Source organism: Microchirus variegatus (assembly GCF_963457635.1).
Source record: "Microchirus variegatus genome assembly, chromosome: 1".
Lineage (NCBI taxonomy): Eukaryota > Metazoa > Chordata > Actinopteri > Pleuronectiformes > Soleidae > Microchirus > Microchirus variegatus.
In genome coordinates this window covers 32,235,558-32,258,458 of record NC_139802.1, presented here as the reverse complement: position 1 = coordinate 32,258,458, position 22,901 = coordinate 32,235,558, and the positions used below count along the sequence as shown (strand labels likewise).

At 42.9% G+C, this 22,901-nt stretch overlaps 1 protein-coding gene across 1 annotated transcript; it reads right to left on the bottom strand.

Annotated features, from left to right (window-relative positions):
* Positions 1–3,051: 3,051 nt before the first annotated feature.
* Positions 3,052–13,148, bottom strand: mxra5a (matrix-remodelling associated 5a). The gene is made up of 7 exons (XM_083887922.1): positions 12,938–13,148; positions 12,676–12,802; positions 11,870–12,260; positions 7,189–11,151; positions 5,534–6,452; positions 5,107–5,433; positions 3,052–4,811 (listed from the first exon to the last, which is right to left on the bottom strand). Exons 1-7 carry the CDS (start codon positions 13,126–13,128, stop codon positions 3,224–3,226), a joined length of 7,506 nt encoding a protein of 2,501 aa, XP_083744048.1. The 5' UTR covers positions 13,129–13,148; the 3' UTR covers positions 3,052–3,223.
* Positions 13,149–22,901: the final 9,753 nt, after the last annotated feature.

Below are 22,901 nucleotides of genomic sequence, written 5' to 3'. Positions count from 1 at the left end.
CTTGAACAACAAATGGTTCCAGGTTGAACCTCAGCCCTTGTAGAAGAACACCTTTGGAACATTTATTTCTAAGAGTGCACTTCTGTACTACTTCTTGTTGAGGTGTCCCTAACCCTAACCCTAACCCTAACCCTACCTAACCTCGGTTTACCAATTTATTTAACAAAGAGATATTTGAGGTGAACAGGCCTCAAAAACCCTACATCTCCCTATGTCAGCTTTGTAACTATAGCTACACTCTTAGAAATAAGGGTTCCAAAAGTGTCCTTCTACAAGGGCTGAGGTTCTACCTGGAACCATTTGTTTTTCAAGGGTTCTTGGTAAGAACTATTTTGATCCAGAGAACCCTTTAAAACCACTTTCCCGAATAAAGGGTTTTAAAAAGGTTTTGGAAAAACTAAGGGTTCCGGGTGGAGCCTTTATAAAAAAGATTCTACCTGGAGCCAAAAAGGGTTGTCCTGTGAGGACAAGCCGAAGAGCCTTATATAGTTCTACTCAGCACTTTAATATCTAACAGTGTACTGTGACTAACTGTTACACGGTCATATGTAAGCAACTTAAAAAGGTGGCACCTCTGGATGCTGATAAATGTCTAGACTGACTGTAAAATCCAGTCACACATGACGGGAAACAGATGAGCACATGTGCAAGTTTTCCAAACTGTATTCAGGCAGATCGTGTGTCACAAACAGCTTTATAACACAAAGAGGTCATGAACGCAGCCTCAGCTGTCCGACCTCTTTAGTCACACATTCATCACTGAAGTCTAATCAGTTTTTTTTTGGTCGGGTGGAAAATGCTGACATCATCCTCAAGAAGGTAGAAAGCTTAAGATGATTTTTGTTGGAAGTTTGATGAAGTGGTGCACGCAGACTGGTTGATCTTCAATAACCAACACAGTTACTGATACTTAACAAGACAGACGACGAATCAGCTGAACTAATGGGAGATTTCCACATGGATCCAGATGTTTTTTTTCCCTTCTAAAGAGTAAACTACAGCTGCATTCCCAGAGCAATGACAGCATCGTTTCTCCTCATCAAACAAATGGTGACCTACTTCCCCTTTCCTCAAAATGCTACGTTGAGCACTTTTTCCATTTCATCTTCTCCGCACTGGCTGGACATGAACATTTTCTGTTGATTAATTTCACCGCAAAGAACAAAAAAAAAAAAAACTACTTTTATATCTGTCGTCCAACCTATAGCTTCTATCCATAAAGCCTTTTTCTTTTTTGGATAGTTCCATGTTATTTTAAAAACATTATTCCCACACAAGGATAGTAGTACAGTGGCAAACGTTCTTGAGTCATCATCTTTTGCTTTCCCCGCCTCAGCAATAATAAAAAAAAAGTTTGTGCTTTTTTGACTTTAACTGTAGTAGAAAAGAGTGGAATTATTTTATTTAACTCTGAGGAAAATTGCTGTGCATCACAGTCTGTCATAGACATAATTTACAAATGAACTCGCATCAGCATATTCAGACGCAGATTTAAAGATGGTGTAGCGCAGAATACTGATGTGGCACTTGTGATAGATCAGTGTTTCTCAGTCTTGGTCCTGCATGCTTTATTTAGACAGTTCCCTGTTTCAACACATCTGAGTCAAAGGGTCAGTCGAGCTCCGCAAAAGCCTGATAACGAACCGTATGAAACCAGGATTGAGAAACTCTCTGATTGACTATAAACTCCCTTTTCCACTTCCTTTTACGAGTGGAAACGCAAAATAACCGCGATGAGGCGAGTCAAGTCGAGTCAAGCCGGTGGAAACACACGCCATAAAATGCAAACAAATTATAAAATGTCTTAAAGGACACCTTAAAAACAACCCCCGCAACATATAACATAGTTTAAATCCAAGTTTTAATTAAGTTAAACAATAATTATAAAATGAGAAGTTATGTAATTCCTTATAGCTGGACATAATCTGTCATTGTCAACATAACTGAACTATGTCATGAAAGCAAAGGTACACGTGTACAGCTAAGGACGCCACAGAGCGAACAAAAACAAATATAAGAAAATCGCTTTACTGCAACATGCTTTGAGTGGAACAAATAGCAGAGGCTGATCACCTGATTTGTTTGACAAAATGTCTGGAGCAAATGTGAGGGCAAGACAGTTTTGCACTAATTCCAGGTTTTCCCAGTTTTATTGGTAAAATTCAAATAGTTTATCATTGGTAGTCACATTTTATGTGTTAACTCCCCTGTGTCTGCGTATAAAAGTACAAGGCATAACTATTCAAAACAGTGAAAATGTGCAAAATAAGTAGTTTTTTTATGGCCAGTGTAATAATAATAATAATAATAATAATAATAATAACAATAAAAAAACACTTTAGTATGTTTTCACTGTTAACCTTAGACTGCAAGGACCATTGTACTTACATTTTTGGTCATATTAAAGATTTAGGTGTAGGTTTCAGATGTGCGGTTTTATAAGTTACTGCTTGCAGGGACAAAAGGCTGACCTAATAAAATCTAAGCCCGCTTGAGTCTATTAGTTGATATTTTAGGAGTACATTTTATGTTCTTTTCCAAATGGAAACTTGAATGCGACTCGAAAATCTTGCAAACCCCCAGAGAATATTTGGGTTTCTCGCTGGCAGGGACACAGGAGCTGCTGGTGCACTGGGGCTTTGTTTGTGTCACTTATGTTAATCCGACCACAACAATTTCAAAAACCGCAGTCACAAAATAACACATTTGAATTTACTGGTGGAGGCAGCAGTGGAACTCCTGTGTGACCTAAAAATAGATGATTTTCTTAATGGATTTTCTTGTGTGGAGAAAAGGTTTTACAAGGTGAGCTTTGTGTCATCAGCGCTGACCCTGTTTAAGCACCTCATACAACCACACTCCAAAAAAACCTGAACTGTGATCCAAAGTGTCTTATATACATGTATAATAGACAATAAAAATCATTGGCTTAAAACCTTAATTGCCCAATGAAGAAGAAAAGCTGAGTGATATTTCCCAGTGATGAGGAATATGCACACAATGGTAGAAACTGTAAGCTATGGTGCACAAAACACCACTGAACCTCTGATCACTGTACAGCAAACACTCAAAGTACCACTGCATGTTCTAATCAACTCTTTGTTTCATCATTGCGACAGCAGTTTTTACATTTTTTTTTATCATTAAAAACATTAGCTGCTTTTAACCAGGCAGTTGCTTGGGCATACAGTACGGCATCAACCGCTATGAACAGTGAAATCCTTCAAAACACATTGAGAAATGTCGCCTTAGAGTCTGTGCCAATGGCATTCCGGGCCGTGCACCGGTACGTGCCAGCATCTCTTTGTGTCGGGTCCTGGATGATGAGGGAACCTTGTGGTTGCAGATATTTGTTCCCAAAGAGACGAGGCTGTGCGCTGACAACCAAACGCATTTTATTGGGCGTTTCCCACGCTACCTCCACTTTGGGCATCCCTGTTGCTGCACAGTTCAGCTGAATAGCAACTCCACGTTTGGCGTAGGTCACAGAAGGAGGGCCATTGGTAATCCGTGGTGGGTACGCGATCACAGTTACTGTAACAGGAAGCAGAGAGCTACCATACTCATTGGAAGCACGGCATACGTAGGATCCTCGATCATGAACTGACGCTTGCTGTATTGCAAGTGTCCCGTTGGGAAGGACAGAGTATCGTCCAGCTCTTTGTGGCCGATTGAGAACAACCCCACTGGGTAGCGTCCATGTTAATCTGGGGGGTTCACCACTGGTTAAACAATGGAGCAATAATCTTTCACCAATCTTGACGTTAACAGGAGAGTTGTATTTGTTGATGATCTCTGGCTTTCTTCCTGGAAACAGTGTGACTGTACGCTCCACAAAACCTCCAGAATTGCTCCCCCGGCAGCGGTACATACCAGCTTCACCCACAGACGGATTACTGATGACCAAAGAGCCATCATGCCGATGGAAAAACTTCAAGAATCGAGCACCGTTAAGCAACGGCGTGCCATTAGGTAAGATCCAAGTGACGTGAGGTTGTGTTGAGGCCTCAAATGAGCAGTTTAATGTCATGGTATTCCCCACAGTCAGTGACAGGCTTTCTGTTTTTGTACCTCTGGTTCGCAGCCTCTCAACAAACTCTTTCACATCCAGATTAACCACCAGCCTGACCTCGCCTCCTTCATTTCGAGCGATACAGGTTAGCTGCCCCGAGTCTGTCCTCTTGGGTGACCGAATTTCTAAGGAACCGTTTTGGTGAACGGTCATTCTGTTGCTGTAGTACGGTGCAGGGAGGATCACGTTTCCTGGAAGCACCCACATGATGCGAGGTTTGGGGGTTCCTGCTGCCACGCAGTCCACAAGCTTCTGCTGATCCCGGGTAGCTGTTATTATGACACTGCTGGTTTCTCTTATGCCGTTGATCATTGGAGGTGTTACCATGACCTCCATCCTGACCACTTTATGGTCATGTCCGGCACTGTTTCTGGCCATGCAGGTGTAGTTACCTCCGTCAGAACGTTGGACCTTTAGAACAACCAAAGTCCCGTCATCCAGAACCTGATATTTATCTAATGCAGGGGAAATTGCTCTGTTTGTTGGGGATATCCATGTAATGACTGGCATCGGATCCCCTTTGGCGTTACATCTAATTGTGCTTGTTTCACCATAGAAAACCCTGACGCTCTTTTGGTTCTTATCCTGGATTTTTGGCGGATAAGTTGCAACCTTGACCTTGACACTGACCTTCATCTCATCCTTTCCAAGTTGATTCTCGGCGTAACAGGTGTAGTCGCCTTCTTCTGGCATGCCGACATCATTGAAATACAATGTCCCATTGTCAAACACTAAATACCTACAAAACAAGCAGAGGGTCGAACAGAAATATGATTAATACACATATTATCCACAATGACATTTTGCATTTGCATTTTTTTGGGTGAAACCTATTTTAAATCACAATATGAGAATAATATATCCTTATAATTAACTCAGTGTCACCACTAAGCCCCTTAACTTAAAGGGATAGTTCATGTTTTTTGAGGCGTGGCTTCCCCCTATACTGATAACTAGCTTAATATCGTATAAATATGCTTCAGGTTTTAGGTGTTCAGGTAGCAAAGACACGGGCCGCCAGCAGCAGCTCATACCTGCGACTGCGTCCTCCGCTTACACGCTCCCTCTGTTTCACAGGGTTGATCATGGTACCGTCTGGCAGCGCCCAACTGATCTCAGGGTTGGGGAGACCAGACGCCACGCAGTCCACCTTTAAATCGCCACCGTACAGCACCTCCTGACTGGACCGCTGCTGCTTCTGTTCAATTTTGGCTGGCTTTGTCAGAACATTGACGCGCAGCAGAACGTAGTCATCGCCCATCTTGTTACGTGCCACGCACAGGTAGTCACCACTGTCCTTGTCAGTCACAGAACGGACGGCCATGGTGCCATTGCGGAAGACCTTGATCCTGGGGTCAAAACTACAAAAAACAACAACAACAAAAACACATTGGAGTGATTGGAGGATTCTAACTTTCAACAGAGATTGAAGAGGAATGTCAGATCAGCACATTTTTATACCTGTATTGAGCATCCGCCAGTTTCTTTGATGGTGTCCTCCAGATAATCCAAGGATTTGGCTCTCCTGTTGCCACACAGTTGAGTAGCAGTGTATGACCATACATTACGTCTGTGTTCTTTGGTGACGATGAAATGATATTGGCTTTGGAGGAGGAAAGTGTCTTCCGCGCAGTCAGTATCACAGTTCTCCTGCTGGTCGCCACTGTGTTACTGGCTGAACACACATATTTACCAACATTTCCAGGGCCTACTTTCTGTATGTTGAGTGTCCCATTGGGAAAGACCATAAGATTGCGCCCAGTCAAAAATTGGGAAGAAGTGAGCTGGATGCCGTCAGGTGTCATCCAGCGGATGACAGGCTGAGGGACACCTGTTGCGGTGCAATGAATGTAAGCATTGGTGTCTTCTGAGAGGGTAATGTTTTCAGTTTTTATCTGCTGAATCACAGGATGCAACGCTGAAACATGAAGATGAACTGAGACAGAAACAGCTCCAACTGCATTGCTCCCGATGCACTTATAAATCCCTCTGTCTGTGTAACTGGCCTGGCTGATCCGGAGGGTTCCATTATCCAGGACAGCCAAACGCTGTTGCGGGGACAAACCAGTCGAGGCAGCAGTTATGTGGACATGGTTTGGGAGCATCCACGTGACGCTAGGCACGGGATCCCCTTCCACTTTACACTCCAAATCCACTTTCCCACCGAGGTGGACTGTGATTTCTCTGCTGCGAGGCTGAAGCACCCGCGGGTGTTGAGACAGAACAATGAGGTTGGCCACTATGTTGTCTGTACCATACTGGTTCTGGACCGTGCACAAGTACTGGCCCCCGTCAATGTGTTGTATCTTCCTGATGATTAAGGTCCCGTTTGGATGGACCTCAAACCTGTGAACCTTGGTGTTCTGAGCGATACTTGCCCCTACATGAATGAAAAAAAACACATTATTCAGACACAACAGTGTTTTATTACACAGACACAATAGCAGACTGGGTCTCTCAGGTGAGCCTAACAACCCTCTTTCACACCTTGACTTAACTGAACCTAACAATTTAAAACATTTGAGTCGGTCATTTGAGTTGTTATCTATTATAATAAATAATCATTTGTAATCTGCATTGCAGTTAGGGTTTTTGCTAAGAAAAGAACGCTTCTGTGGGTAGGTGAGACTATATGTAATCAAATATGTTCAATACAATGTTTGCTGCCAGTAAAACCTAACAAATCAGAATGCGAGTTACTGATGCTGTGACATTAAATATACTAACAAACCAAACCTTCCTCGAGTTTTCAAAATGGCTGGCAGAGCCAAAGTTTAAAGTTGAATCCCCTGAAACAAACAATCATTTCTTCTTCCCTCTTTCAGTACTACTTATTATTTTTAGTCTGTAAAAGGACTGAGCAACCACCTGATTTTCTTCCCCGATTCTTAAACTTTAAATAATTAATAAATTCTCCAACAAATAATCCATAATTTTGGCAGCAAAGCCACTGATGTGCAAAGGCATTTATCTGGCTTATAAAATATTAGGGGCTAGTCGTGGATTACACTTTGCTTTATACAAGATACATCTAATAAATCATGTTTGTATATATTTTATTGTCCTCTGTCTCTGGAAAGAAGGACGTGTCAGTTCAGACTTTTATTCATACATACCACTCGCAACTTTAGTCCATGACAGGAATGGCTTTGGTTCGCCCTGAGCCTCACAGGGAAGCTGAGCATCTGTTTCAGCTTTCACAGAGAATGTTTGGGAATTGCTCTTCATTATCCTTGGCTTCCCTCTTAGAATAGATCCTTGTCCAGGTAGTCGGTGCATTGTGGACACATCCTGAGTGCTCGTTTGCAGTCTCTCTCTAAATGGATTGCTTTGGATTGTTGTAATTGCTGGGGCAGAAGTGGCTTCCTGAGTGACTGTCTGCCCCCTGCTCAGTTTTAAAGCTGGGGAAGTCATTTTGTGGTCAGGTGACTGGGTTGTAGGATGGTTGTCTGACTCTGTAACGATTTCTTTGATTTGCTGGTCTTGACTGTGGTTTTCTGTGATCTGAGGAGTCTTTTTAGTAGTGGCCTTCAGCGAGAACTCCACTTTAGCTGCTGTGGAAAACGGTACTGTGACGCGGGACACTTCTGTGGATGGGGTCACAGCATCAAGTCTCGATGAGGTCTCAGTGGGAGATGATGTTACGGTGGTACTTCTGACAGGAGCATCAACCATAACAATATCTGTTGTGTCTTTAAGAAGTCGATCAACCGTTGAATCGTTGAGTGTGCTTTGACTGGGAGTGTGATAATACCTCCCAGGCTGTTTGAGTTTCTCTGTAGTAACCTCTTTCATCTCCAAATCATCCTCAAAAAGCAAACTAGGAGAAGTGTATCCAGTAGTTGTTTTGGCTTCATTCTTAATCAAGGAAGCAGATGAGGCAGTTGGGGGTGGCAGTAGAGAAAATTGCATCCCACTGTCTTTCACAAGTGCTTCCCCGTCATCCTTTTCAGTGGGTGCATAGTGATGGTTTAACTGATCTGCTTGCACTGTTGTAGTTCGAAAAACCACAGAGGAACTGTCAGACATTGGCACAGATCCATCAGGTTCCTCTGTAGTGCTCGTCTGTTGTGTATCTAAAAGACTCCCCAGTGGAAAATTGCTGACTGTAAATATCTGCTGAGTGGTTGATGTGAGTGTATCAAAGCCTCTCGGAAGAGATGCACTCTCTGAAAGTCTCAAGGCTGTTTGCACACTCATCTTTCCATGACCCACTGCTGGAGAGGCTGTTGGAAATGATGGTGCAACTGATGTGCGATTAAAAAGAGGTTTGGCAGAGCGGTGAAGACTATCCTTCATTTTTGGGGGTGAAGTTAATCGTGAAGGGGGCTTGGTGGTTGGCTCGGTGTTCAGCCTGGAGACTGTGTTTTCATTATGACTCAGACTGCCTGATGATACTGCTTGGCTCTCGGTGAATGGAATAGTGGTATTGAATTTTGCTGTTGTAACTTCTAATGGTTCTATTTTTAGCTCTTTGGAAGAAGCAGTAGTCCGGACTGTTTCTAGGTGCGCATTTCCAGGCGTGGAAGCAAAAAAGTGGGGGGTTTCATTCAACTTTTCTCTCCTTTTGTTTGGTCTTCTCCTCCGGCTCCCATTCCTTCTCCTGGAGTTTGGCTGTCTGAGACGTGGGGGAAGTTGTGCTACAGGTTCAGGCACAAGGGCAGTTGTTGGAGCGGTTGCTGTGAGCAGTGTTGTGTCCTGTGGCTGAGCATGCGGCCGTGACGTTGCAGTCTCCCTCACATTGTTTCCATTTTCTTCTTGGCTTCCATCTGATTCAACTGGGTCAACTGAAGGGATCATTTGATTTCCACTTGAAGAAAGCTCTCTGTCATTATTAGCACTGGCAGCGACACTGGGTTTCGCTATATTCTCACTTCTCTCAGATGCCTGGGACCCATCCATTGCTTTGACTCCATTAACATCTGTATCTTTGCTATGATTCTGTCTTTGAGAAAATGTACTATCGCTGTCACTGTTTGTTTTCGCCTGCCAGACAGTGACAGCATGTAGGGGAACAGATGTGGTTTGTGGGAGGGAGAATACAGTGCTTGAAGTGCTGTATGGATCCAAGTTTCTATCGTGGCTTGTGTGCGGTGCACTGGACGGAGTCTGCATTGTGTTTGGCACTACTGAAGCATATGTAATGTGTGTGTGCTGACTGTTTGATGTCATTTCATTTGTACTATGTGCATTGTAGTGATTAGCCATGTCATCGGTTTCCTGGCGTTGTATATTGTGCTTATTAGCTTTAATTTGTGTATGTGGCACTGGAGTGGGTGTTATTGTGAGGTCATCTTGGCTCTCGTTGTCATCCACAGTCATGTCATCTGATGATCCTTCAATAGTTTCCTGTGCCTGTGTTGTCTGCTCAGTCAGCCTTCTCTCTGTTGTGTGCCATACTGGAGGAGATGTCACGTTACTCTGGCCATTTCTGTCTCTGATTTTAGCAAAAATATGAGCCCATTGCTCTCGGTCTATTTTCCTTTTTGACATATTAATCCTCCTCCTGCTATCAACTATAGGCTTCCTGTCTTCAGCTTGTGGTCCCGTTGGCTTTCGAAGCACTGGTGGCCTCCGCCATGTACTCCTTGACGGATGGATGCCCCTCCTCCCTGGGGCCAAACCTGTCGGAAATCTTCTCACAGGATCCTGTCGCTTCACTGTTGAAGATACTTCCTGATTTACTTCCATGTCACCTGATGCCTCTGTATCATCTGCGAGGACTTTAATCTGAATGTTGACGCCCGATGCTGACTGAGGTCTCGCTGGAAACTTTCTTAACGGCCTTATCAGCCCTTTACGCCTGATGACAGTGATTTGTGCAGCCAGTGTATCCACACCATGTTGATTAATGGCAATGCATTTGTAATGACCACTGTCTGAAAAGTGAGCTTGTGGGATATGAAGGGTGCCATTGGGGTGGACAAAAGCTTGTGTGGATTTGTCTTGGATACTAACTATGCTCTTACTTGGTAAAATCCAGGTAATTTCAGCATCAGGGGAGCCAGATGCTGAGCAAGGCACGGAAATGGGGTTTCCTACAAATACCTCAGTCGGGGATACTAAGGCATCCTCTCCTGGAGGAGAGCTGGAGGTCTCCTGCACTGTCAGATAGAACGGCAGGACAGCCAGGTCCCCATGAACTTTGGCGATGCAGTAGTAAATTCCTGCATCTGTGTGGCTGACTGATTTAATGACCAGCCTCCCTTCACTGGATACAGACACCCTGTTGTCTGCACTGCTGAACGGGGCTTTTACTCTGGAGCCGTCTGGTAGTATCCACTGAATAACAGCTTGCTCAGAACTGTGCACTTTACAGTCCATTTGACTTGGGTTTCCCAGGATAGCAGTTGACACTTTATGAGTCATGTTTGTTGACTCGATCAAGACCCAGGACCTTTTCTGTCTCTGCATCTGCTCTACCTCCACTGTTTCAGAGAGATCCAAGCCGAGGATCAGTTTCACTGTTTTGGCTGATGACTGAAGTCTGTTCAGCTGCAAGTCTGCTGAAGCCTGCATTAACCATTCCGGCTGAGCCATGGCAATAACTTTAACACCTGTATAGTAAAGCGCATCCTTCTCAGAGTCCTGCTTATACACATAGGTTGGATGAGGCTCTTTGCTGAGCATAGCCCTTCTTTGTAAGTGAGCTGGCACATTGCTATAGTAAGCAATTAGCCTCCACAGCCGCTCATACTTTTCTCTATCAACGGGGCATTCAAGATCCACAGACAAAGTGATGTTAGAGGCCAGTTGGAGCTGGTCTACCTGGTCCCAGTTGATCTTGGTAATTTCCCCAGGCTCACCAACTCTGCACTCCAGATCCACCTCATTACCATGTTCGTCAGATAGACCCAGTGAGATGTTTCCAAATGGTTCCCTAAAAGTGTCTACAGTCATGACTTCACTTTCAGTGTCCTCGGGTGGGGAAGTCCTGTGAGGAGAACTGATGACAGGGCTGCTGCAGACCATGCTCTCCACAGCCTGGAGCTCTTTCTGCTGGAGGTTCCTGGGAGAAGAACACATTGGACACAACTGTCCACCAGGAAGGGCTCTGTCCTTTTTACATTTCAAGACACCTAAAGCAAAAGAAAACAATTAATTTTTTTTTAGAAAAATAAAAACTTTAAAAAAGCAGTGAAACCATTTAGGTCGGGGTTCAAGTGAATCCCCTGAACCGAGAACCAGTTTGAGACACAGATGTTTGCCCTCACTCAAAACATGGCTGCCAGTGGGGACAGAAGGAAAAACTGACTTTAGCCACTTGACAATAGCCTCACCTGATAAAAGCAAAGACTGTTTAAGTCTATGATATCGTAAGGATATCTTTGCTTCTTTATCTTGCCATTAGACACCCGTTTGCGGTTGGAAAATGAGGTTTGTAAACCACTCAATCTCCCACACCAAATTCAGTGTAGTTTGTGGGGACACAGGATCTGCTGGTGTCCTGCTGCCTTTTTGCAAAAACATGTGTTGCTTAGATAAATCAGAACAAAGAATTTAAAACTCTGATCTTAGGGATGAAGGCAGCAGTGGATCAACAACTTGTGTGTGCTATGATGTCAAATCTCAGATTTTCTGTGTGGGCTTTGAAGTTTACAAAGCCCGCAGTCAGAAAAAAAAGAAAAAGACAAAAACAGCAGGATAAAGCATAAAGCAACAAACACATTATTTCCATTTTATCAGATGAACCTTTACAAGTGGCTAAAATCTCTTTCCTTGTGGTAGCCATATTTTCACTAAGAGCAATGATGCCTGTCTTATGTTTTTTCAGTTAAAACAAACAAAAGATTTAACCTGGTAAGTTTTTATCCCATTCATGGATCCATCTCATGTTGCAGTCACAGGTCCATGGGTTCCCATGGAGGTACAGGTTTTCCAGCTGAGGCATTGAGGCCACTAACTTGGATGGCAGTGATGTGAGTATGTTGTCTGACAGGAAGAGATGCTTTAGAGTGGAGATGTGGAACTGGTTCATGAGGGTGAAGGTGGTGAACGTCGCTGGGTGCAGCAGCTGAAGCTGGTTGCCTTCCAGCTGCAGCAGTCGCAGCGAGGTGAGGCCCTGGAAGGCATCGGGGTGGATGAACTCCAGCTGATTGTGGTCCAGGTGTAACCTGGCCAACGAGCGCAGACCCTGAAGGGTGTGTCTGTTGATCTCCTTCAGTTTGTTGTAGCTAATCTTCAACATCTAATCCAGTGAAGCAACAAGAAGAAAGTAAGTCATCACAACAGTATGAATCCTATCAACTCTGCCACACCCAGTCAAAGACATCCATCATACTTCAGAACACATTTATACTATTTCCATTTCAAGAAAGTATTGAAACCAAACTCATGGGCTTCATACTGTAATAATTAAGGTGGGGAATAAGATACAAGAAAATGATTTAAATATAAGATATTTAATGTTCTGTAAGCTTTACTGTACTATTTTCCCCTCAACTATTCTAAGATATTATGGAAGTTAAGTTCATTCAGTCTTTTTAAAGGATCTTTTAGAATGTGAGTAAAGGTACTCATAGACAAAATACAAGTTCATTTGAACACATTCAGAGACTATTTAGGGTATTTATTGTGGATATATTACTGGAAATAAAATATACCTGTAAAGACATGAGGTCCTTGAATGCTCCATCAGGTACACTTTGCATGTCGTTTCCATGAACCATCAGAAGCTCCAGCTTCCTCAGACCAGCCAGTGATTTTTCTGTGATCTTAATGCTGTTGAACCTGAAACACCAAAACCAGAACGGGTGAAACAATATATAACACATCATGAGAAACAATAAATACTCCTGGGTATCGATATGCAGTCAATGTTCAATGACTGACAGCACGTTTAAGTATCAGTATCAGTTGACTGACCCCAAATTCATGCGTTCCACATTTTTAGACACAGCAGCTGGGATGGCAGCGAGGGAGCGGAAGGTGCAGTGGAGCTCAGTGGGTTGTGGGCAGGAGCAGGGCCGGGGGCAGTAGACGGAGGCAGCAGGGGGTAAAACCATCAGCACCAGCAGTGTGTGGAGGAAGCACACAACTGCAGGATCCATTTTCATCCTCAGGGGGAGCACTCACAGCAGCTGTGATTGTCATGAATACAGTGATGTTACCAACACGACCACTACTGTTTTTTATTATTGTTGTTGTTGTTGTTGTAGGTTCCTCTGAGCTGTGGTTTACACACACAGGTTACAGTTGTGTTTCACTAATTATAACCAACTAACACATTTATTTAATCAACCTCACATGTTCAACTCTGACTGTCACCTTTAATAGTCCCCCTGAACAAAGGCAGGTGGGAACCAAAAGCAGTAGGATATAATACTATATTTTTTTATTATTATTATTATTATTACAAATACTATTTACTGTATCTCTACAGATAGATAGATAGATGACACAATATATTATTGTAAACTACATTCCAGAATAGCATTACACAACTTAATGAACAATATGAATGAACATAACCTCATAATATTAAACAATAAACCCAATTTTTTATGTTAAAAATATTATTTTTGTGACTATTATTAATAATCACAATAACATTGCTGATCATAATAATAATTATTATTATTACTGTATACCTGTGAAAATATTGCACTGCTGAAAATATTGCACTGCTGCAAATATTGGCCAAATTGCTTAATAACTGCTCAATTAACGATATATTTTTATTGTTTGTTTTATTAAATTAAAAGAAGCTCTTACTTTAATCCAGTGACAGCGTCTCTCTGGGAAACTCCTCATATTCCATTTCCACGTGGATGAAAAAGAAAGGAAAAAAAAAAAACGTTAAAAAGTTAAAAGAAGAAAAAGAAAACGTTAACTTTGAAGACGACGCAACAGACGCTGGAAGAGATAAGACGCACGCAGCGGCATCTATGCGCAACGGAGTTGATTTACAGTAAATGGCAGTGAGCGCTGCGGAGCTGCAGAGAGGAGTGAACGAACAGGAGCGCAGCGCAGCGTGGAGACGCAACAGGAGGAGTCACAAGTTACACAGACGGAGAATATGATACAGTAACGCTGTGCTGTTCAATGCTGGGTCAGCGTGGACCCGTCAGACTGAAACTATGTGTGGAAAAAAAGTGACATAAAAGTGAATAAGCTGACAGGGAGATGGGCAGCTGGAGGAGAAACAGCAGCAGCAGGAAACCTGAGGCTGGACACACATACAGCCTCGTTTTAAAGAGCGTGTGAAGCAAATTTAGGGTTTCCCCTGTTTTTTTCTTCCACATTTAAAACATTAGGAAATAGGGGCTGAGAACAAGCAAAAAACAGCTTAAAATAAGTCACAGGCTACATGGCATTGTTAGCAATAGCGCTCAATAACAACGCTCTACCTGGCATTGTTAGCAATAGCGCTCAAGAACAACGCTCTACATTTTGGACCCACAAACAGTTTAGCAACATATCCATATATAAAAATTTAACAGTACTACGCGTCCAACTGATTAACTGTGAAACAAATTGGGCAAAAGTGCAATTACCACGACACAGTAGCGTAGAGAAATGTTGACGTGGGTGGCAGCCATCTTGGAATCCTATGTCGGGGTGGCTCCAACTTGGACGCAGCCAACGCACCAAGAGTCTTGCTAACTTAGCGACTTTGTCTCTATATTTAGCGAGTTGTCAAAACCCACGAGTGACAAAAAAGTGACTTTTTTTGGTCATTGGGGACTTTTAGCGACTGAAACGAGCAGCAGGTGTTCCACATCGTAATTATTTGATGATGTCATTTACCATCTTCCGGTGAATTTGCTCCAACACTAATACATTTGGTTTGCTAGCTGTGACGCTATTGTCTACACCACTTTATTTAAAATTCCTAAAAATGAGGGAATGAATTTGAGAAGAAGAACAAAAAGAAGCGCAGACTCCTGCTGTGAGGCTGCAGTACCAGTGACAGAGAAAGAGGGAGACAGAGAGCAGGGCTCTAGCTAAACGAGCTATGTGTTTGTGTGCATTCTGTACAGACTGCTTCAGTCCCAATTAAAGTTTATGAGTGTGTGTGTGTTCATGTTCGCTTGCATTTCAGAGAATGTTGCTGAAAAAACGCCAAGTTATTGTTTTTTTCAGTCATTCAATTTTGGCATTTTCCTGCAAGCTGACAACGTTTTTTTTTTTTTTTAAATCGCTTTACACGCACTTTAAAGTCCTAAACTCAACCAAGCATGGTGTGGTGCTTCAGTTAAAGGGATAATTCAGGTTATTAAGGTACTTTGGTAAGTATGGTTCCATGAAGTTTCGATAAATTTGTCAATAAATCTGTCATTGGGGACACAAGGGAAAAAAAACAAAACTCCAAACAGATTTGACCACATAACAAACGGCTCACCTATTCAAATCTACACTAAGTCTTTGATACCATTGATCAGGCCATGTGAGCAAAGAAGAGATAACCTCAGTGTCAATTTTACTACATCTGCTATGCCCCGTTCACAGTCTTCAGCTGACAATCACCTGGTGATACTGTGTGTATCAGCACTGTAAACACAGAGGAAAACAATGGATTGTTTTCTTTTTTGGAGCGAGCACTGAGTGATTTCATTAAAGTGAGGTGAAGGCTGACCAGAGCTGGGAGCAATAATCAGCAGAGTGGAGTGGCTCGCAGCGACTGTGAGGAGGGGAGCGAGGGAGCGGAAATTCTCATTGTTCTGCTACGCTTGCATGCTCTGGTAATAATGTTTTTTTGGGGATGGGGAGGGGATGGGGTCACCCATACATAGATCAGCCACATAATTAAACCCTATTGATTGGTTTGATTGTTTGGCAGACTCAAGCATAGTTTGTCTGAAAGAGCTTCATTCTGACTCAACAATAACGTGACTTGAATCCTATTTTATAGTGTGTATGGAGATCGGAAAACAACAAACAAACACATAACAACAATCTTCCACACGATGCCAACGTTGCTTAAAGCCTAGAGGGGTTTCTGTTAATACATAAAACCTGACTCCATAGATGATTAAATAGGACTCTTGCTGTGATGTGATTTGCCTGAAACGTTGACTTATCTACGAAGATGTTGAATTTGCGCTCATCAAAAACCAGCAGCGGTGTTAGCTTTGGCTCGCGAGCGTTCCTCCTCTTCTCTGGAAGTCTCCATCACCTATGTGTTGCAGTCGAGAGGCCAGCGTTTGATGAATCCCAGCTTTGTGACAGTGTTTAAGTTGGAATAAAGTGGAGGCCAGAGGTGACGGAGAGACGACGGCGGCGGTGGTGGGGCCTCCTGTTCCTGCTGCTGCTGGACCGAGAGCCTCCATCCGTCACGGTGTCACAGACAGTCCATCACAACTGCACCAAAACCACATGGAAGTAAGGTTAGTGAAGCGCCGTGACCTGGACTTACTTCTGAGAAGAAGAAGAAGCTCTATGAATCATCACTACAGCATGGATCACGTCATGTGAAGAATAACTAATTCACAGAGCCCCCGGAACAATCCACGCATAACATGACTGTACTACTGCACCTCCTCAACAATAGTTTATAGTATGTAGCATAACAGGATAATCACTAATATATATAGAATATATGTGTTGCTTTATTTCATATGAGACATCCTATTTTAACTGGAAACTGCAGTTTGTAAATCCACACCAAAGTCTATTGAGAAAATCTGCGATTTTACATCATAGTACACAGGAGTTGTTGAGCAATTGCTGCCTCCATCAATTAGTTCTCCTGATTCATTTTGTGTCTTTGGTGATTTAAATTGTTTGTTCGGATTAACCTCAGCGAAACAGGCCGACTAAATGAGGCAAGAGCAGAAGAGCAACGCCTGCGTCCACAGGAGTTAAAAACACTGATTCTCTGAATGGGATTTGGTGCAGGAGAATGAGCAGTCTGTTTCCAATAAGAAATCAGTGCCTTATGGTAAGAAAAACCGAAAACGTTGGTGATGTATATAAAATGTTGAATTACGCTCCATAAACCATCAGGGTTGCATTAACTCAGGTGCACACGAGCTGTAAGTCGCTACTGACCCCCATGTTCATTTAAAAATACGTCTATAACCTATCGAATTTGCAGAAAAAAGCAACTCTGATGGAGTTTTTTCCTAATAGACGAAGATGAAAAGGAACTTTATGTGTTGGAAATGAAGTAGTTGAGCTCATCTACTTAATCATATGGTGCTGTAGGTCCGTCTGTGCCAGATGAGGAGATGGCCAGTGAATGAGAAGATCCTCTGTGCCCAGCCAGTTACCACGACCCACCTGGAAATAAACTGAAATTGGAAGTCTGCGTAAAAGAGAGACAGATGTAGTATTTTGGTCTTAACATATACTGTAAATCTCAGTCGACATATGGCTTTCATATGCGGTCAGGATGACTTTTCTGTGATCTAATGATATAATTTGCTTGGAAAAAAGCCCACAGGACCCGGGGGCTCGAGGGGTTCCTGGATTCAGTTCTGACATTACGTAAACACCAAGGGAAGCATAATGCATGGAAAGTTAGAAGGTGAAATCCTCAACATCTGCAGATACATGCCGGGGACGTCGGGGGCTCTAAGGTGATGAGGCAGCAGAAGGTAAAGGGATTAGCACTTCATCCCTTCTTCCCACCAGACTCTAGTCAGTTTTCATTCAGAGAGAGAGAGAGAGAGGCAGCGCAAGGTGAAGCCAGATCCCTCAAGATTTCCTCACATGCCCACGCTGTTTGAGCCTCCGACAGCCAAAGCAGAATTTAGGAAGCAGGCACAGATAGAACTTAATATCAACATAGGGTAAGTGCAGCTTTAAAGCTTTAAGAGAGTCAGTGCACACTCGAGTTACTCCCATTTACCAGATGATTCTTCAACGAGGAGAATTTGTTCCAGCAGGTCATTTCATAACTCACTCAGATTGATAGACTCTGAAAATAGGAAGTGACTCAATCGAAATATACGCAACCTTATGTCAGTTCTTAAACTGATGCGTAAAGGGATCGTTCATATGAGATTTGTTTCTTAAGTGTGCTTGTACGAGGTACTGTCTGCTAAATTTAGTAAAGACCGAGCCCTTATATACTCAAGTACAGAAAATAGTTCAGATTTCACAAGTGCAGTCTTAGAAATAAGGGTCCCAGGAACCCTTTTGGAGGGTTCCACCAAGAACCCTTTTAAAACCCTTTATTCATGAAAGCGGTTTTAAAGGGTTCTCTGGATCAAAATTGTTCTTACTGGAACACACTGGAATTAGTGTTACCAAGAACCCTTTTTTTCAGAAGCAAATGGTTCCAGGTAGAACCTCAGCCCTTGTAGAAGGACCCTTTTGGAACTCTTATTTCTGAGGTTCTCCCTGGAACCATTTGCTTCTGAAAAACCCTTTCCGAAGAAAGGGTTTTTCAAGAGTTCTTGGTAACACTAATGGTTCCAGTAAGAACCATTTTGATCCAGGGAACCCTTTAAAACCCCTTTCTTGGATAAATGGTTTTAAAAAAGATCCTTGGTGGAACCCTCCAAAAGGGTTCCAGATAGAACCTTTATAAAAAGGTTCTACCTGGAGCCAAAAAGGGTTCTCCTATGAGGACAAGCCAAAGAACCTTATATAGTTCTACTTAGCACTTCTATTTCTAAGAGCGTAGGGTTCTAATAGGCGACTTTAACGTCTACCAAAGTCATTTTCTGCTACTTTTACTCAAATGTGGTTTTCCACTCATAGATCGGTCATTGCCAAAAACTGGGTTGGGACCCACACACAGGTCACGGGAGATATTTTTTGGGTCACCAAATAAATATGCAGAATTTTTCCAGCCTTTTCCCTAAGATTAACACATGAAAATAATATTAGAATGTGCAGTAAAATAGCCAGAAATATTATATGATGCACAAATCTGTCACCATCTTGTTGTGATTTATATCTTTTTAATGGGCTCAGATGGTTTTTCATCTTTAAAAAGTTGGACTCTGGATAAAAACGTTGGGGAAACACTGCAAGAGATAGTGTCTTTAAGCGTCTAGCGATGATAATAAGTCAGCCCTGGCAGAGATTTGCAAACTAATTTCTAGTTTTACTCAGGCATTACTGTCACAGCTGTAATAAAACGGATTGATGCTTTAATATGGTCCATATACAATCAATTATTGCCGCGCCGTATGTCCAGGGAGGCAGCTGGCAGCTGCGGAGCTCTCCCTGTTGTGTTTCTGCGGTTGTGCGCTCTCAGTCACAGGTTTCTAGGTCACTTCAAGGGGAGTCTTCTTCTCTGTTTTGTATTCCGCTTGCTTGCAGTCTTAACTTGAGAGAATGATTGGCCTCCCGTCTGCCTGCTGTGCAGCAGCTGTGCTCACACCCTGCACATGCCTCTGGCTGGCGGGTGGAGGGGGAACAAAAAAAAAGGAAAAGAATGGCTGTGCCGGCTCTCATAAAGCAGCCGCTAACACAGAACCACCTGAGACAGAGGAGCAACGGGTCACGCTGCGACTGGCTGGCCAGGTGCTGCAGAGCCTGGCCGTCATCAAACATACGCCCTAATTACAGGAATGGGAATGGGTTCACATTAAACACACACACTTATGCCAACAGGCATGTTGACACTTAGAGGAACACACACACTTGGACCAGAGGGAGGAATGTTGAGGGTTTTTTTCAGGCCAGCTGATCTTTACTTCTCCAGAGAGTGTTTGTGATTTTCATTAAGACAATTTGCAACAGTTATTTCACTGACTGCTGTGGCCTGCAGTTGTTTTTTCATGACACACGATCAGCTTTCCACCACTGAAAACACTCATTAGGTGGCTAAGATTTCATTTTCCTTGTGTCCCCACTGGCAGTCATGTTTTCAGTAAAAGAACACAGCACTTTCAGGCTGCTTTCCCCCCCGCATTACCATGTTAAAACGTACATATAGTGTCTTATATCCTTTTTTCAGCACAACCTATAGGTAATGTGATGACATGGTTTTTGTTTACATAAACAAAAATCATAGTGAATTTGTGAAATTGGGAAATACGTCACATTTTAAAGTTTGCTTGGCTCGTTTTTTTATGACTTCCGCGCAATTATTGCTACTAAAAATATGCAATATATAATTATATATATATATAATACAGAATATAATTTCCTATTCTATATTTTATTGCAGTACTTCTAATTTCCACGTGTATTTCTATATTTTTACACTGATCTTAAAGGTGCATTATGTAATAAATCTAAAGCAACTGGCCATAAAATCCTCCTAAAATGTCACAGAGACTCAGGAATAATGTTCATATAACAAACTGAACTCACCAACAACAACAGTACAGACAAAATATTTGCATTAAAAAAATATTTTGCAGACTGCAAATCATGTTTTGGCATGTGGCGCCACCTACCGTCGTCTACCAATCATTGCAGTCAGTAGAGTCTCAGCTGCCGAGCAACCACGGGTTGGCAGTTACGTCAGAAAACGAAACCTCTGTAGACCTCTGTATTTTGAATTTGAATGTAGTAACTGTTTTTGACCACATTCTTACATATGGCACCTTTAATTCATTACATATTCTCGTCCTGTTTTGTACTTGTCTCTCTTCTAATCCTGACCTTTTTCTTTTGCTGTGGTAACCACCGATAATCCCTACTTTGGGATCAATAAAGATCTAATCCATTCTAATCCACACTCCAGAAAAAAAAGTTGACTGTTAAACATAAAAATAAAAACATTTTGTGAAAGCTAACAGAATTAGAATAAGTAATATAATAATTAATAATAATATTAATAATTAGTGATAGTGAATTTGACCTCTGCGTTTAACCCACCCATACCAGTGAACATACAGTATAAGTCAGATGCAGGAGCATCTGTGCCTGGGGAGCAATTTTGGGGATTAGATGCCTTGCTCAAGGGCAGCCCAGCCCTTGATCTGTGCTGGGATTTGAACAATCATTCAGTTACAAGTCCGTTTCCTTTTGGCCACGGGCTAACAGCAGCACCTTACCCAGTTTTAAGTAGCAAACTTGGAAACTTGACTGCGGCGCTTCTGTCCAGACACAGGTTCAGTATATGGTGGATGTTTCTACACAGGGAGGAGAAAGAGAGAGAGAGAGAGAGAGAGAGAGAACGATAGATTAGCTGTAAATGACACAATGATGAGTCAGGCTGTTGGATCACGACAAAGCTATGCATGGGAATGATGATGTGGGAGCCGGAGTTTCATGGGAGAGCAGAGCTGTTCGGGTGGCCACCTGTTTTAGAACCGGAAAGTGTCGTGTGTGTGTGTGTTCGCTAATGCTCTGTTGCCTCATTGCACAGAGATCTTAGCCTCGGTTGCTCTTTATTACTTGACAGCGAGGGTTCACGCAGCGTTATCTCCAAAGCGTGGAGAAGCTGACCAAAAATGCATCAGTCATAGAGCTAGATTATAGCGATAAACCAGAGTCTCAGTATCAGAGGGTTCAATTTCAAATCCGAGCTACATCCACTCATTCGGCAAATCTTCCCTCCCTGGAGCTTCTCCCTCTCGGCAGCGTCCTCTCCCCTGGGCATGAGCCAGCCACTCTGTTTCCTCAGCTGGGGAAGTGAAATTCAGCCAGGCCCATTTGTCTCCATCAGCACAGGGACGTGTCTCCAGAGAATAATGCTCAGCCATCCAGAACTGCTCATACTACTCACAGTTGGTGAAATAACACACACACTGCAGAGCTGCCGGCTGTTTTAACGCCGCTGAAGAGCGGCACACTGAAAGCCAGTGTTCACTTCAATTACACCTGGAGTGAAGTATCGAGGCTTCGCTGAGAGGCACTATACTTGCTGCACACAATTACATTGATTAGTCACTTTGGCAATATTGGTTTTCCAATAAAAAATGTGACCCGAGCCAATGTTATGATGGAGGCAAACAGTGAATTACTCATGGAGTCAATTATAGTGAATAAACTCGCAGTAAACTGCACCAGTCTGGTTAGTAACGTACACAGAACTGCAAAGCCAAATATAAATGCACAAAACCCTTGCGTTTTATGTGGCAGAAAATGCTCATCACTGCGCTTTCTGACTGGAAACTGTGCCACTTTTGTACACCGCTCACTCCCTGCACCAAAGGCCATAGAGAAAATCAGTGATTTTACATCACAGCACGCATGAGTCTTTGATCCACTCCATTAGTGAGTTTAAACGTGTCATTTTGTGAATCGTGTGTTTGATATCCTTTGTTTTTGGATTTACCTCAGTTACACACTTACAGTACCACACATGGCAGCTGTAGACCATCAGCTCCTGTGATCCTGTGAGCTGCGTACTGTAGAAGTATGAGGGAAAAATGGAGATTATCTCTATGGACTTTGGTGCAGGAGAGTGAGCAAGTTCACACACTTCAGTTTCCAGTCTGCAAAGAAGATAAGGAGGCAAACATGTTGTTATAGATATCATAGACTTAAAGGTGAAGTAAGTATAGTGCCATCTAGAGGAGAGGCTGAAATTTACAACAAAGAACTGCTCCTCTGCTCACCCCCTCCCTTCCCTGAGCGCTACGGTATCCTCAGCCGGTCAAATGTCGTCCTCGTCGTCTTTCTCCGTGTCAGCAGATGAGGTTCGTGAGGCGAGGGAGAGGGCGAGCTACCGCGGCCGTAGCAGACGAAGCGTAGAGAGAGGAGGCGGGACTTCTGCTACAAGTAAAGAGACGCTTGATTTGTTCTCTCGCGTTTGTCCTTACAGGCTCCGGTAGAAACATGGCGTCTCGCTGCTAACAGTGGCTATGCAACCGCGGCCCGCGACCATGTTATTTTACATGACTTTTTGAAACACTACGAAAATGAAACAAAAACTATTATACAGCGACTAGACAATGCAGGAGCACATAATATGTATAAAAAAGTGGATTTTGGGTTATATAAACCCATAAATACTACATATTGTACCTTA

Bases quoted from the DNA above. Each gene is read 5' to 3' on its own strand.
- mxra5a (XM_083887922.1), bottom strand. From the start codon at position 13,128: ATGAAAATGGATCCTGCAGTTGTGTGCTTCCTCCACACACTGCTGGTG. The intron at 6,453-7,188 runs GTATGTATGAAT...TCATTCATGTAG, and splicing joins ATGGACTAAAGTTGCGAGTG to GGGCAAGTATCGCTCAGAAC. The intron at 5,434-5,533 runs GTATAAAAATGT...TGTTTTTTGTAG, and splicing joins CTGGCGGATGCTCAATACAG to TTTTGACCCCAGGATCAAGG.